Source organism: Crocodylus siamensis, chromosome 4 (genome assembly GCF_052110815.1).
Source record: "Crocodylus siamensis isolate JL-2025a chromosome 4, ASM5211081v1, whole genome shotgun sequence".
Taxonomy (NCBI): Eukaryota; Metazoa; Chordata; order Crocodylia; family Crocodylidae; genus Crocodylus; species Crocodylus siamensis.
In genome coordinates this window covers 39940457-39955470 of record NC_143398.1, presented here as the reverse complement: position 1 = coordinate 39955470, position 15014 = coordinate 39940457, and the positions used below count along the sequence as shown (strand labels likewise).

The following is a 15014-nucleotide window of genomic DNA, read 5'->3' as shown; positions in this document are numbered from 1 at the left end:
AAGTGATGCAGTGGGGGAGCATGTGCCCCCCAAGTTTTCTGTGCCCGCAATAGGGTACAGGGTTGCAGCCGGGCCAAACCAGCTCTGGGCAGGAACTGCCTCCATGGCCCAGTGGGAGGCAGTAGCACAGGATGGAGCACCGCATCACCATGGTGAGACACAGCAGTGGTAGGAGCAGCAGTGGTGGCAGCATGGAGTTGTGTGCTCCACTGCTGCTGGGTGGGCAGGCGTACCTCAGCTTGTAGGCCATTTAGGGACCCAGTCCCCAACTAGGCCGTGAAGAAGCGTCCTCTGGAGCTGGTCCAGCTTTGCAACCCTATGTCCCGCTGTGAGCTCAGAAATCTCAGGGAGCACGTGCCCCCCGCTTCTGCCCAGCTACCACTCTCCATGCTGCCTGGCTGCCACATGCATGCGTGTATGCATGCACATACACGTTGTGTCGCCTGCCTGATCACTCTCTTCCTGCTCTCCCATCTCTTTCTGCTCTCTGCAAGCCTGCAAGGAGAAACCCACTGTTTCCCATGGTTTTCTCCATTAAAAGGGAAAATCTATTAATTTCTCTTTTAAAAGAGAAAATCTGTGCTTTTCTCTATTAAGGGAGAAAATCCATGTTTTTCCACAGCAAACAGAAAAACTGGAACAGGATTAATTGACATTAAAAAAAAATCATACCAGTAGCTTATGTGCAATTTAAAGATCCTTTAAACATATCTTAATTTTAAAAAGTCAGGCCTATAAAAGGTATATATATTCATTAGCTGTGTATTTAGTGTCATATTCAGGTTGGTTCCACAGGTTTCTAAACAAGGTTTAGATAGAATTTGGCACTGAAAGTCTTAGGCAATGAATGTTTCTGATTGACTGTACTCCAGCAGCCACAAAACACCTTAGACATCTAAGTTCATTCCTGGCCTCCATTTTAGACTGCAAAACTCCCTTGATGCCTACACTTAAGACTTCTGCTTATGCTCAGTATTGATCTAATTTTCCATTTAACTCCCACCTAAGCTCTGTGATCCACATCAGCCTTAAGGAGTCACCTACCAAGATCCTAGGTGCTTAACTCTGTGATTTGTATAATCCCCCTGGGGTAGGCATCTATTATTTTACCTAAATGGATGTACCTAAAGGAATAATATGGATCTAGCTCTATGTCTTCAGTATAGGAAGAAAACTACCTGCTGAAACATAGGCATATGTTTAACTATCTTTGCTGAGCTGGGACCAAATCAAAATAATACAGAAAATCAAAGGTAGAATTTAAAGAATATTATAGACTCTTGTATGGCTGTGGCTAAGTATCATATCCCCTTCTAAGTTCCTTTTCCACAAGCTGAACATGCCTAGCTCCTTCAGCCTCTCCTCATGTGACTTGCTTTCCAACCCCTTTATCATCTTTGCTGCCCACCTCCGGTCTCTCTCAAAAAAGACACCTTTTCTCTTTTGCTGCAGAGGGGAGGACATGGACCAGTGGCTTGAAGTTATAGCAAAGTTTAGACTGGTAGTCCAGAAACACTTCTTCACTGTTAGAACAACAAGGCAGTAGAGCAGACTGCTTAAGGAAGCTGTGGACTCTGCATCATTGGAGCTGTTCAAAAAGAGGTCAGACAGCCACTGGTCAGGGATGAGCTAGGTGTAGCTATGCCCATGTTCTACTATGGGCATTTTCCAAGCTTCTGGGCTGTGCTGGTCACCACCCCATCTCCTTTCTACTATATGTGTCAGGGTGTTTTTAAGCCTTCCTCAGAGGAATTTGGTGTTGACTAAAACCAAGGCTGGGGCCTTTGACTGGGGTTTGTCAGTGCTCTTGCTGGAGGTTTCTGATTAAAGGATCTTTCCCCTCCACTCAGGGTCAGACCAATTGCCACATTTGGGGTCAGGAAGGAATTTTACCCCATGTTTAGACCAGTATGGACTGTGGTGGGGTCTGCCTTCCTCTGTAGCAGGGGGTGTTGGGGGGTGGCCCCCTACTCAGCATCTCTTGAGTATATATCGACAATATTTCTTAGAAGCAGGATGTTGGCTGCCATGGATGTTGGTTGCTTTAACTGTGGCAGGCTAGGGTTTTAGGTCTGTGTTGTGTCAGGGTTGATAGTAATCTTATGTAGAGCTTAGATTGTGGATTGTATGGGATGGTTTGGATACAGACAATCCTGCCTCAGGCAGGATGTTGGAATAAACAACTTATGGAGGTCCCTTTCCACTCTACTTCTCTATGATTCTCTATAAATCAGAAGTTGTATTAGTGAGATCTGAGTAGTTCTTCAGCAAGTGAAAAACTGTTCATGAATATGATGAATATCAGTCCAACAATTTGCTAATTCTGCATACCATACTGTATCATACTGTGTATCAGCACTGTATGTCAGCAGATATTCCAAAAATCATTCACCTCTAAGTGAATACATACGCTGTGCATGACACTGAAGCTAAGGAGTCTAGTAAAATCAATCAGACAGCATACACAAGATGAAAGAAATGCTAATGCGATGGATTCCCTTTCTCAAGATCTTCTTTATTTGTTGCTATTTGTGTATAGCCTGGGCTACCTGCAGAGACAAATCTCTGAACACTATCAGAACTGGGGGGGATATTTTACTATGAAAAAAAACTGTCAGCGCAGTCTGCTTCTTTAACACAGTTTGAGGTATGTTTTAGGATATTTCATTTTCTTAGTCATTCAAAAATGTTCTATTCAGAATTCATAGCATTAGCACAGCAAAGATAAAGAAAACAAAAAATGACAAACATCTCCAGGCATTTGGGATGGAAGAGGAGATTCACCTATATTACAATACTCAAGATTTTTTCTACCATATCTAGAAAGAAGTCTTTCCCTCACACTGAAAATTAATAGCTTCTTCATGGCAACTACAGCAATAGCATATATGGAAAATGCACATTAGGAAACTATTAGATATATATTTAGTCTATTTTAATGCCACTTAACAGTGGTAATAAATTGAAGAGACATACTATGTGACCATTAAACTCTGCACATCGCTAGCTCATGTTGTATCAGCCTGTTTGGTTAATGAACAATACTATAGGAACTGCACGATTAACAGGGAAGTAAGAATACTAATTTATAAGAAGAATCATGCTATCTGTTTACTTCATACTTTTTACTTTGGTTTTACAGAAGCTGTGAAAGGAAAGATCAAAGTTGCCAGTGTAGCTTGGACAGAAGCTGAATCATTTCTATTTAAGTATTGCAATTATTTCATTGCTTTCTTGAAGGAATAATACTTCAGGGTTTTGGAGAGGTTTTCTTTGTGAATCCTCTTTTCTCATAAAAAATGCAGCTTCCTTTTTTTTGCAATATGGAAAACAAGTGTTCACGTAATCATTCAAAACAGAACACTGTTCTGTTAATATAATAAATGATAACTTTATTATCTGTTGAATGAACATGATTCATCCACCTGTCAAAACTTATAAAACGAGTAATGCAAGGAAATTAAAGCAGTTCTGTTCCTTGAATAGGGATATACTTTAGACAGCCATCTATCCTCAGCCGATTCTTGTGCAGTCTGCCGTTGTAAGTTAATTTTACCCAGAGGTTCATAAAGCATCTGTTTTAATCATTCAGCCAATTTCACACTTTATTCTATAGAACTCCAACCATCATGACATTTAAGACATCTCTATTCCAGATGATTCCCATACATTAAGATGTTGCCATACAAATGTATGCTCAAAGGCTATGCTGATGGAATGCTATCTTGTAGAATTTTCATGATTTTCACTCAAGCACCTCAGTGGCATTTACTTATATGCTAGGAATATCATGTTTTATATCTTGGGGCTAGATTTTTCACATTATTCCGTTAAAGCTTTGAAATGCCTTTCATTGCTCCTAGTGGGTTCCCTTTCTTACAGAAAGAGCTGTGGAAGACGACAGCACAATCATAAAGTGACAAAATAATGAAAGAGAAAAGCAGTCAAACAATATGCAGAGTCATTGCCCTTTATTGTTCTCACACTTAGGTTGATGATGGAGATTGCTTACGAACAAAACCTACATACTTTTCTTGTCTGCCTCTTTGAAGCCTGCTGGCAGCAACTGCCATGAACTGAAAAGCTGCAGAAATAATAATCAGAAGAATGGCTTCCTTAGGCATGTATGTGTCTTTTATGGTCTTCTGATTGAGGTTCAGGATAATTGACATGTGGAGATATATAAAAAGCACTCCACATAGACCATTGGAGGTTGTCTTTGCTTGTTTTTGAACCTTTGCTTAGTTGCTAAGACATGATCCCCATATTTAAATTTAATTTCTTTCTTAAATACTTCTAAAGCTTCTTATTTTTTATATTTATATACTTCTGGGCTATGTCTGGATTGCAAACTTACTGTGCCAAGCAGTGATGCCCTCAAATATTCCATGCTGATCCACATACTGTGCCCACAACAGAAACATGATAGCTATATCTGTGCCCTGCTGATAGTGGGGAGGGGGGGGAAGTGTGAGGTTGAGCTAATAGATACTGTCATATAGCAGTGTTAACTAGTGTTCCCTCAGCACCACACAATGTGTTGTCTATGAGCGTTACTGCTGAACAAAGTAAGTTTGCAGTGTACATATGGCTATGAGTAATCAGAGACAGAAAAGAAAAACATCCAGAGGACCATTAATAAGATTTAACATACATTGGGCCAGAACAGTATGAATCACCCTAACTCTGCTGACGTGAATGGAAGTTACATGAATTTCCACCAGCTAAGAAGGTGGCTTAGTAAATTTAAACTTGCAAGCCTTTTCTTTTCTCACTTGAGAGTTCAGTCTAGAGCCTTGTACATTTAGGCTAGGTACATCTGTCTCTAGGGATCCACTCAATTCATGATTTTGTAATTTTTTTGTGGAATTGCCCCTTCAAAAAATACTTACTAAAAATAAAATGCTGGCTCCCCAGTGGGAGCCAGTGGCTGCTGCAGCCCAACCTTGCAGCCTGCCAGAGAAGGGGAAGCTTTCTGCTTCAAGGGGAGCAGCCAAGATGGTGGCTGCCCCCTCTTCCCTCTGCCACTGGTTGATGGAGAGGGCTGCCTTTTGTGTGGTCCCACCTCTCTCCACCAATCAGTGGTGAGGGGTGGAGCTACATGAAAGGCGGCTCTCAGCCAATCAGTGGTGTGGGGCAGGTTCTGCTGGGGCCCCTCAGTCAATCAGAGGGAGGGGGAGCTTGCCAAGAAGAGACCCTGAAAATGGCTGCAGGCACTACAAGCAGTCTGCAATTTTTACTTCCCCTCCAGGCACTTGAGTAGATCCCTACCCGTCTCACTTTAAGCAGGTAGAAAGCACTCTAAAGTTGTAACAGAACAGACATTCACAGCTCTGGCAGCGAGCTTTCTGTCAGAGTGCTTTAGTGAGGGTTAAATTAGAGCATGGCCACCGCCATCCCAGGCAGCATTGCGCAAGACTGCCAAGTCAGGGGCACCAGGGACATTCCCAGTCCCCCACAGAGCCTGGCCAAGGGAGGGGAAATGAAGGTTCCTGTCCCTGCAGCCACCCCAGTCCAACAGCGTGCTGCAGCCTGGCCAGGAGGGTTGCAAGGGAAGGAGTCCATGGCCTCTCTCCCACCAGCCACATGGGCTGGGTCCACATAGCAGAGAGGCTCCATTTCCCCAGGTTCCTGGCTGCAGCTGGGAAACTGAGCCTCTCTGCCATGCAGAACCCATCCCTCACCACCCCAGCGTGTGGGCACAAGTCTTGGTTGGGGGCCACGCTGAGTCCACAGGGCAGAAAGGCTCTATTTCCCCTCCCCACCTGTTGAGCGGGGCTGGGGCTGGGGAGAGGGGCACTGCTATCCACTCAAGGGTGGCTGGCTGTTCAGGTACTCCCACAGGCTCCTGGATGGAGCTTCCCCAGGCTGCTGCCCACAGCTGTGCAGGCAGGCTCCAAGCTTCCTGCACCAAACAGCACATGTGTTTTCAGTTCTGTCCCAACATAATCTACAGATTTTTCAGTAAAGCGCTATACTTACAGCACTTTTGCCACAGGCTTCTTGAACATCTTTACTTACCCTACAACTCCAGATTCAGTGAAGCACTTATGTACACACTTGAAGCTCCAACACCGTGTTTTATTGATGTCAATGCTTATTTTATAGAGGTGATGGATGGAGTCCTAAATTCTGGGCAGCAGAATACCCTTTTAAACTTCCCTTCAGCCTTTCTAAAAACTCCTTGGATGCTTACCTATTCTGGGACTGACCTACCAATGGGATCCTTTCCATTGCCATCAATGGACACTGGATCTGTTCTCCTGTTAGTTTAAAAAAGAACACTTCTTAAATTGCCTCGTCTCTCTGTTTATCTGCATAAATATCATGGAAGTAGATGAACAGTTTATTGAAATACTTTCACCTAAATGGTATTCTCATTCATTCTTGGAGGTATGCATTCTCTTTCCAAAACACAGGCAGCCTGGTCTACTGTTTGTTGTAGGTATAAGCAATATATGGGAATATGGAAGTACCCCAGAATATTTTCACTATTAGAGAAGCTGATGGAACAGTTGTTTATTGAAGAGGATTGGATTGTATCTAGAGATACAGGTGCATTAAAATACCTCCCCCATGGGAGTAGATCTAGGGTATAAAGTACACTTGTTAAAGTTTACTACTATCAGCATTTCAAGAATGCATCCTTTGCTCTTACGCAGTACTTTAAGTTATCTGATTTATAGGTAGATTCTCTCTGAACAAACTTAAGCATTATAGCCTAATAATTTAAAGACTTTAGTATCGTCTCCAGACAAGTTCCAAGTTCCAAGGTAAATAAGGACCTCAAAATCCACCATTTAATGTCTCCGCTTATTTCCTTGATAGAATAAAGTAAGTTTATATAATCTAATCACAATTAAGATATTTTATAACGCATCAGCTTGTTTTACAATTGGCCTTTTAAAAATTCTTATTAACTAAGAAAATTATAAGTAACTTAGTGTCACTATATCCAGGCAATTTCAATACATGTGAGCAATATTTATTACATTTTTATCCCATTTAGATAAACAATTTAACTGTGTGTAAGCTATTGTGAGGCCACACATAAAACTCGAAGTGGAAATACGTTTTTATATATGAAAAAGTAGAAGCACTGGAAAAATAGTTAGTTGTTACATTGTTTTTAAATGATGGGTTATTCTTATTATTTGTACAATACCTTTCAGGAAGAAAAAAAAACAAATTAAAATGCTAATACAGTAGTATTGCAATTCAAATAATTATTTTTCCAGTTTAGTTTATTTACGTTTATTTACATAATTATTTTTAAGTTTAGTGCCAACAGCTAGGAGATTTACTTTGCTTATAACTTCACTTTGGGATTCCACATAAAAAGCCAAACAGAGGTGTTTATTATTTTTTTCTTTAGAGGTCAAGAATGAGTCACCTCTTCTTTCAAATAAATGTGAACTAATTCTGTAAATTAAGTCACTGTACAGCTGACAGTCAAGTAGTATTTCTGTTTTCCATTACCCAGAAATACATTTGTTTGGGCACAGATGCCCTCCATTGCTAAATTCCACTTGGCCTGAACTGGCTCCATTCTCTTCAAATGAAAAGCACTGTATTTCTCTTTTTTCCTGATTTGAACCTCCTTGAAAATCAGAATTCAAATCCATGCAGATATTTATCAGCTAAATACGTTTTCCTGTTTCAGTTTAAAGTCCCAGAACTTTTCATCTTTATAGGCTGCTCCATAGATGTGTCACCAGCTTAGTGCTCCATTTTCCATAAATACCTGTAGCAGTTTTCCCCCTGTGAATAAGGTTGTGCAAGCCACGGAAAGTCACAGGTCTTGACTGTGGCAGCCGGAACTATTCAGAAAGTCTGTTTAGCTCTTTATACTGTGTACATCTTTTGTTTGTCTGTCTGTCTGTTTGAGGGTTTGGGGTTTTCTTTGTTTTTGTGTGAATATTTTGTTTTTCCTGGTTTGTTTTTTTTTTGGAGGGGGGAGCTATGGGGGCAGAAGGAGGAGAAAGAGAAGGTTTCATACGACCAGCAAGGATTTATTTTTTGGGATCCATGCCTTATTTTTTTTAATTATATTTTTAAGATTTCTAAATACATTTGGAGATTGATTTTTTATTGCTCTTTCCTGGATGACGTGTTATCATTTCCAGTGTCAGCCGGAAATAAATCCATGTAGATTATATTTATCTCTGTCTTCCAATTAGAATGGAGAGAGGTAGAGTTAAATGTTTGATATGGTGTGCATGGTTCCCCCTGACTGATATCAGAAAAGAACCTTGTCAGCCGAACAAGGAAGATGTGATCTTTGAATACCTCATCAAAAGAGCTCATTATCAAAAGCCTAACTCCCTCAATGAGCTGACAATTAATTAGCTAAGCTTTTGTGTATTGTTTTATGTAAAATAAATACTTAATATATTAGGCATTTTCTTTTCTCTTTTATCCTACTGCATGTACCACCAACAAGTAACAGTACTTCCTTTCATTCAGCTGAGACATTCTTCTTCATTATTTTTGACAAATGTAAGTTGATCTTCCTAGACTTTAAAATATAACAATTTGTATCAGATCTCTTGTAGCTGACAATGATTTATAGTATTTCATAAAAGAGGCTAGGGCATCATGGAAAGATAATAATAAGCATTAGTAGAAGCAGCTATTTAAGTTAAATATATGTTCAGAAAATGCCTAATTATTATGGCTTTTTTATCCATATGCAAAATCTTGTTACAAACTCAAAGAAATATATCTTTTCAATTTATCTTTCCATTGACTTCCAATATTTAATATTATTGGAGCTTGTGCTCACAGTAAACTTTCACAATTGGTCATCTATAAGACTGAGTGCTATAAGTATACCAACTAAAAATAAAGACAGGTTAATCTTTGATTATCAATATTATCACCACTTACCTTCTCTGCTGACTGTGCAGTACCAAAAAAGATTGGAATAAAAGCTAACCAAATAATGCAGGTGGTGTACATAGTAAATCCAATGGGTTTTGCTTCATTGAAGGTCTCTGGAACCCCTCTTGTTTTAATAGCATAAACAGTGCATGTGACCATCAAGAGAATACTGTATCCCAGGGAACAAATTAGTGAAAGATCAGAAATGTCACATTTGAGAACTCCCCTGGCATTTTCTGGATCAAGTGTCCTCTGTTCTCCATAATCTACTATGATATGTGGTGGATCAATAGCAAACCAAATGAAGACTCCAATAAGTTGCATGGATATGAGGCTGAAGGTGATCACCAGCTGTGAAGCTGGACTAATAAACTTTGGAGCAGTGACAGATTTTTTACCTTGTTCAAATATTCTGTGAATTCTGTTTGTTTTGGTGAGCAAGGCAGCATAACTGAAGCACATGCCAAGTCCTAAAAAGATCCGTCGAAACGAGCATACCACGGTATCTGGAGTTGCAATCATTAAAAAAGTAATAGAGTAACAGAGAAAAATCCCAGTCAAGAGCACATAGCTAAGTTCACGTCCAGAGGCCCTGACAATGGGGGTGTCGTTGTAGCGGACAAAAGTCACAATTACAAAGGTGGTTGCAATAATTCCAAGCATAGCAACAAATACAGGCACAATAGCCCAAGGAGAATGCCATTCCAGTTTGATTATGGGAATAAGCTGGCAATCTGTACGGTTGGCATTTGGTCTCTTATTAAAAGGACACAGTTCACAGGTAAATTCATCCACTTGGTAATGGTACCCATCACAGCGCTCACAGTGCCAACAGCATGACACTCCCTTTACTGTTTTCTTTCTTTCTCCAGGTTTACAGGGAAGGCTGCAGAGAGATGCTGGATGAATGTGTTCTTTATTGGTCCACTGCATGTCTTCTACCTGTAGGTATAAAAAATTAATGAGCCTTCCATTTTTCTCCATTTATAATATCCTAATCCCGGCCCTAGGTTTGTCATAAATCACTATGTGCTGACAGTAGAAATGCAGTTTACCATAATAAGAAACCTGTTTCTTTCCTTTATATTGACTTTATGAAAGTGTTAAATGATTGTACCCAATAAATCTTTCATGCCATGGACTTGATGAGTGTCATTAGTTTCTATTTACCTCTTTACTGCTGACCAAATTGACATCTGTAAAAAGATTTATTGACTCCAGGCTAGTTTAAAAGCAAAAGACCTGCATGCACAACTTCACTAGCTAATCACATGCAAATATACATATCAACAGTTCTCAAACATTTAATTAGGAAATAAGATTATGTGGGTTTGGAATTAATTTCTGGTACAATAAAAACACAGATTAAAATCCTCATGCATCAATTCTGACAGAGCAAAAACGACAAGGGAAAGGATCCTCTTCTGTTAAGATATAATGCCATGGCTTCCAAGAACCTGAATGTTTGTATTTTTCTGCCTTTCAAGATTTATTTGAAATGCATATTTTTCTTCTAGAAACAAAAAAGTATGTATATTCACTACATCATGATTAAAATGTAAAGAGAAATCTCCTTAATAGATTAATGTTCAAATATGTTTAAAGGTTTAAACAATGGTTTATGCAAACAGGGAAGACTTTTTCTTATGGCCCATAAATTGATCTCTTCACAATGAAACATTAACACATCAAGTTATTTCGCTCATTTACTTCTCCATCCCCCAATAAAAATGAATAAAAATAGAAAAATATAGAGATCTACCAAGATTCCTACTTAACTTCAGCACTCAGTCACTTTGACTCAGTTCCATCCATGTCTACTTGTACTGAGTAGTGCCATACTCTAATTAGTATGCCACTGACTTAAAATAGAGCTGCTTACAGTACAAGTCTCAGAATCCAGCCCTTTGTGTTGTGCTGGTATTTATTATACTGTGAGTTGTGAAGGACAGAGGACTTATCTTTGTCTGTACATGCCTGTAAAGTGGCACATTTGAGGGATTTAGAAGTTAGATTTGCAAATACAAAAACCAATAATTGTGGGACCTGGGTGTTTTTGGTTTCCTCCAATAGAAAACAAAATGGCACAGCATGACAAAGAGGATAATTTTAGTCTTAACACTAAGTTTTCCCAGTAATGTTTCTACAGAATTAAAAGAGGAGAATATTGTGTAAAACAGCTGTTTCCAAGCTTAGGCTTGTTCCTCAGAGTAACTGGGTACCCAACACACTACCACATGAGGTTTTCAAAATAGGGAATCATAGAGTTAAGCCACTTTTCTCCACTTCTCTGTAATATGATGCCTTTCCAATTCATTTCTTTTCAATAATACAGGAGAGCAAATCCAATGTAATAATGAGTCAAACACACTCATACAACCAATTTTCTAATAAGAGGATGGATGATGTTGACAGTGTATGAAAATATGTGTTGCATAAGTTACATTACGTGATCCACAGGGATGAGACTGTTATGAATTCAGAAATCTTTCCTTTGTCTTTTTTCTTCCTGTTAGATTTGATGCCTGGACATAATTCAGAATCCACCACAGTCAATGCATATCAATGATTTTAGTGGGTTTGGGGAGATGTTGTTAGTTAGCAAAGTTAGTCTGAAGTCAGTCAGAAGGTAGGACAGATATGCACCTTTACAGCCTAAATAAATAAGATATATATAGGCAGAACAAGCTTTACTGGGTTTGGACAAAACCTTGAGTCTACAGATCCTATTTAGGTAAACCCCCCATTTTAGGAGTAGGTTTCACAAAATACTTTTTGGAAAACTAGAGTATTGTTTAAAATAATTTTGAAGAGCAGTCTTCATAAGGTATAAGAAAATTCATGTTGCATGAAATAGCCTTCATGTAGCCTGAAAATACTTGAGGCTTTAAGAAAATATTCATGTATGTTATGGTTTTCCTTGTGCTAATAGTCAGGCATAACAGCTCTGGTGCTACCTGACTCATTTGCTAGAATATAAGAAAAAATGTTGTTATGAATTCTGAGTGATAACTAAAGGATAAGAAATATCACTTCCATAGCTCACAGAGCAGCTGTGAAGGCAAATACATTAAAGCTTGTGAGATACTTAGCTATATGGTCCCCTTTACCATAATAGTATTTTGACGGATTGCTGGATTGACAGATACAGCATTCAGGTACTTTGTTCCTTTTGCTGAGATGAGCAGTGATTACCATTTCCTTTTAATCTACAGCTATGTATTCTTTCACAAAATTTTCTCCAGCCATTCCCACTGCTCTTACAGTAAAGGTATCAGAACTCTACCAGCTGGTAAATACATTAGAATGTCTCACAGGTTATGTGTTCCAGTGGCATCAATGATAATAAATTCCCAACTCAAGAAAGTCATCAATAATGATTCATATTATAGCTTTCATTCCTGTGGATCTGACACACAAACTATGCAACACATAATTCATACACTGGCAACATAATGTTCCGAATACTGAAAAAAACTCACTGAGTGAGCAAACTTGGTTTTTTGCCCTAAAAAGAAAAAAAAGTAAAATAAATTAAATTGCTATAGGCTGTTAAGACTGAAATTATCTTAAACAGAATAATCTTTCAAGGCTCAAACATTTTATATTAAAATAAGAAATACTGAATATTTACAGTTCAGGGGTGGGGATGCTTTATAATGCTGTATCTCATCTTATCTATCCCCAATTATCTGGAGTGATTTTTTTAGACTAATGTAATAAAGTTCAGAACTCCAAGCAGCCCCATATTTAAGAGAAAGATGCCAGAAATGATGTGTGTATGTGTATATTATGGTATTTTCATTGTATTATTCTACCTAAGAAGAAAGAAGTAGTAGCTCTCCACCAATCAATGACAGTGGTCAGGGCCTCCAAATCCAAGCATCTCTTGTAACCCTACGGAGCCTTTTTCACTTTAAACAACCCCGGCCCTGTAACTCAGTGGTTCTCAACCTTTTGCACCTTATGTCCCACCACACTCTTTGTCAAAAAAACCCTGGTCCCACCATGATAAAAATAAAACCCCACTGTTCGAGATATCCATTGATTCATTTATTTGAAGTACAAACAACTTTGATTTTTTTCAACTGGGCAACGAGTTGAAGTCCCACCTACACAACCGTCACATCTAACTGGTTGAGAAACACTGCTTAAGCTCATAAAGTGTAATACCTTCTATAGGAACAACAATCTTACAGATTTCCCTGCTGGTTCTTTTGCCCTAACCTTCCTGCCTCTATATTTGAGTAGTGCAAATGGCAAAAAAACACATCAAAAGGGAAAGATACATAGTTCTCAGATATTTTAGAAATAGCTTAGATAAGTAGAAGAAAACTAATTCTGACAGGCTCAGCATAACTTCTCTTGGTTATTTCTTGCAGGTCTGGGGAGGGATACAATGGTACAGAAAGCACCTAGTCCTCCAGCTTTGTCCCACACCTGCAGAATTTGTCCCCACTCTGCTCATGTATCCTCAAAGACTGCTAGAGACCATTCACGGTCCTCTCCAGTGGGTACTCAAGAAGGTGAGCACTATTTATCTTTATCGGCAAGATTTGCTAAAGCAGGCATGTCAAAGATATGGTCCGTGGACAAGATCTGGCCCCCAGAGCCACATCATCTGTCTAGTGGGGCTTCCCATGGGGCTGAGAGTTTGCCACAGTTCCCGAAGTCATCAGCATACTGTGTTTGTCCCAACTTACAGCTTTCTGGGCGTGCGCCCCAGATCTAGCCGTGGGATAGGAAATGTACCATATTTTCAAGCATATAGCCCGCACCCATGTATAAACCACACCCAGGTATAACCCATGGAAAATTGTATTTTCATGAAATAGCTTGTGTATTCCCCACACCCATGTATTCCCCACACCCATGTACAGTATTCCCTGCCCCCCAAGACATGGCCGCAAGCGCAGGCTCTGCTGGACACGGCCGCCAGAGCCGGAGCTGGAGCTGGAGCCGGAGCCGGGACTCACCGCAGACTCTCACCACCCGCCTGCAGCCTCCCCCAGAGACATGGTTGCAAGCGTGGGCTCTGCCGGGGCTCACTGCAGACTCTCACCATCCACCATGTCTCAGCGGCAAGCCCCGGCTCCAGCTCCGGTTCTGGCGGCCGTGCCCAGCAGGTTCTGCTGGAGCTCACTGCAGACTCTCACCACCTGCCTGCAGCCTCCACCCAAGACATGGTGGGTGGTGAGAGTCTGTAGTGAGCCCTGGCAGAGCCCGCACTTGCACCCACCCATCAAGTTTGTAAAAACGTATATAGCCCGCAGGCTATATGCACAAAAATACAGTAGTAGTAAGCAGTGACAGAATTATTTTACGTGGCTCCAGGAGCTACTGCAATTAATGCTGACACCACCAAATTCCCAGCTGCTGCCAAATTTCCAGCCAGATGAGTTTAACATCCTTGTGCCAGAGGGTCATGCCTATACACAGAACGGAGGCAAAAATTTACTGCACAGAAATAAGAGACTGAAAAGTCATGTGGCTTTAGGTCATCTAGTTTATACATGGGTACCAATTACCTGAAGTGCTCTATGCACTTCATGCATTTTTAATATTATTTTATGTGATATAAATGTAATAATGTAACCCAGAACATTTCACAGCGATCAAAGTCTTTTATAACACAATCAAAAACATTCAGTTGGAAAGGGAATATAAAAATGGCTTTGGCTTCTCTAACCTCTGCAGGAGATTCATGCATTTCAAGTTTTATTTATGGTCTTAAATTAATAATATTGTTGGCATCTTGTCCTGAATGTAACACTAAACCAATTAATTATAGCAAAAATTATTAGGATACAAAAAATGAGGGTGAATATCTATGAAAAGACTTTCAGAAATGTGCATTTGAAACCATGTTCCCAAAGTCCAAACTGAAGTACCCAAATAAATAGTTGAAGTTTTCAGATGTGCTCAAAACCCATAATTTTCACAGAATCAAAGAGTGCTGCTGAGCCATTTATGCGGGTTTGTAAATATAGATTAGAGATCAATTTTCCACAAGTGCCTAAGGCAATTCATGTACTTGAATTAATTAATTTAACTGGGAACCATCTATCCTATCTGCTTAGGGGTTCTTAAAATTCTTCTAAGCCACCATATATATATTTAGTCACCTTAGG

The 15014-nt window shown here is 39.8% G+C and overlaps 1 protein-coding gene across 2 annotated transcripts in view; it reads right to left on the bottom strand.

Moving 5' to 3' along the window:
* The window catches only part of GRM8 (glutamate metabotropic receptor 8), a 599685-nt gene that overhangs the window by 74200 nt on the left and 510471 nt on the right, over positions 1–15014 (bottom strand). For both annotated transcript variants that reach the window (XM_090042156.1, XM_090042157.1), the window contains exon 9: positions 8890–9825. In XM_090042156.1, the coding sequence (XP_089898282.1) occupies positions 8890–9825 (936 nt within the window). The remainder of the gene's footprint in view (positions 1–8889; positions 9826–15014) is intronic.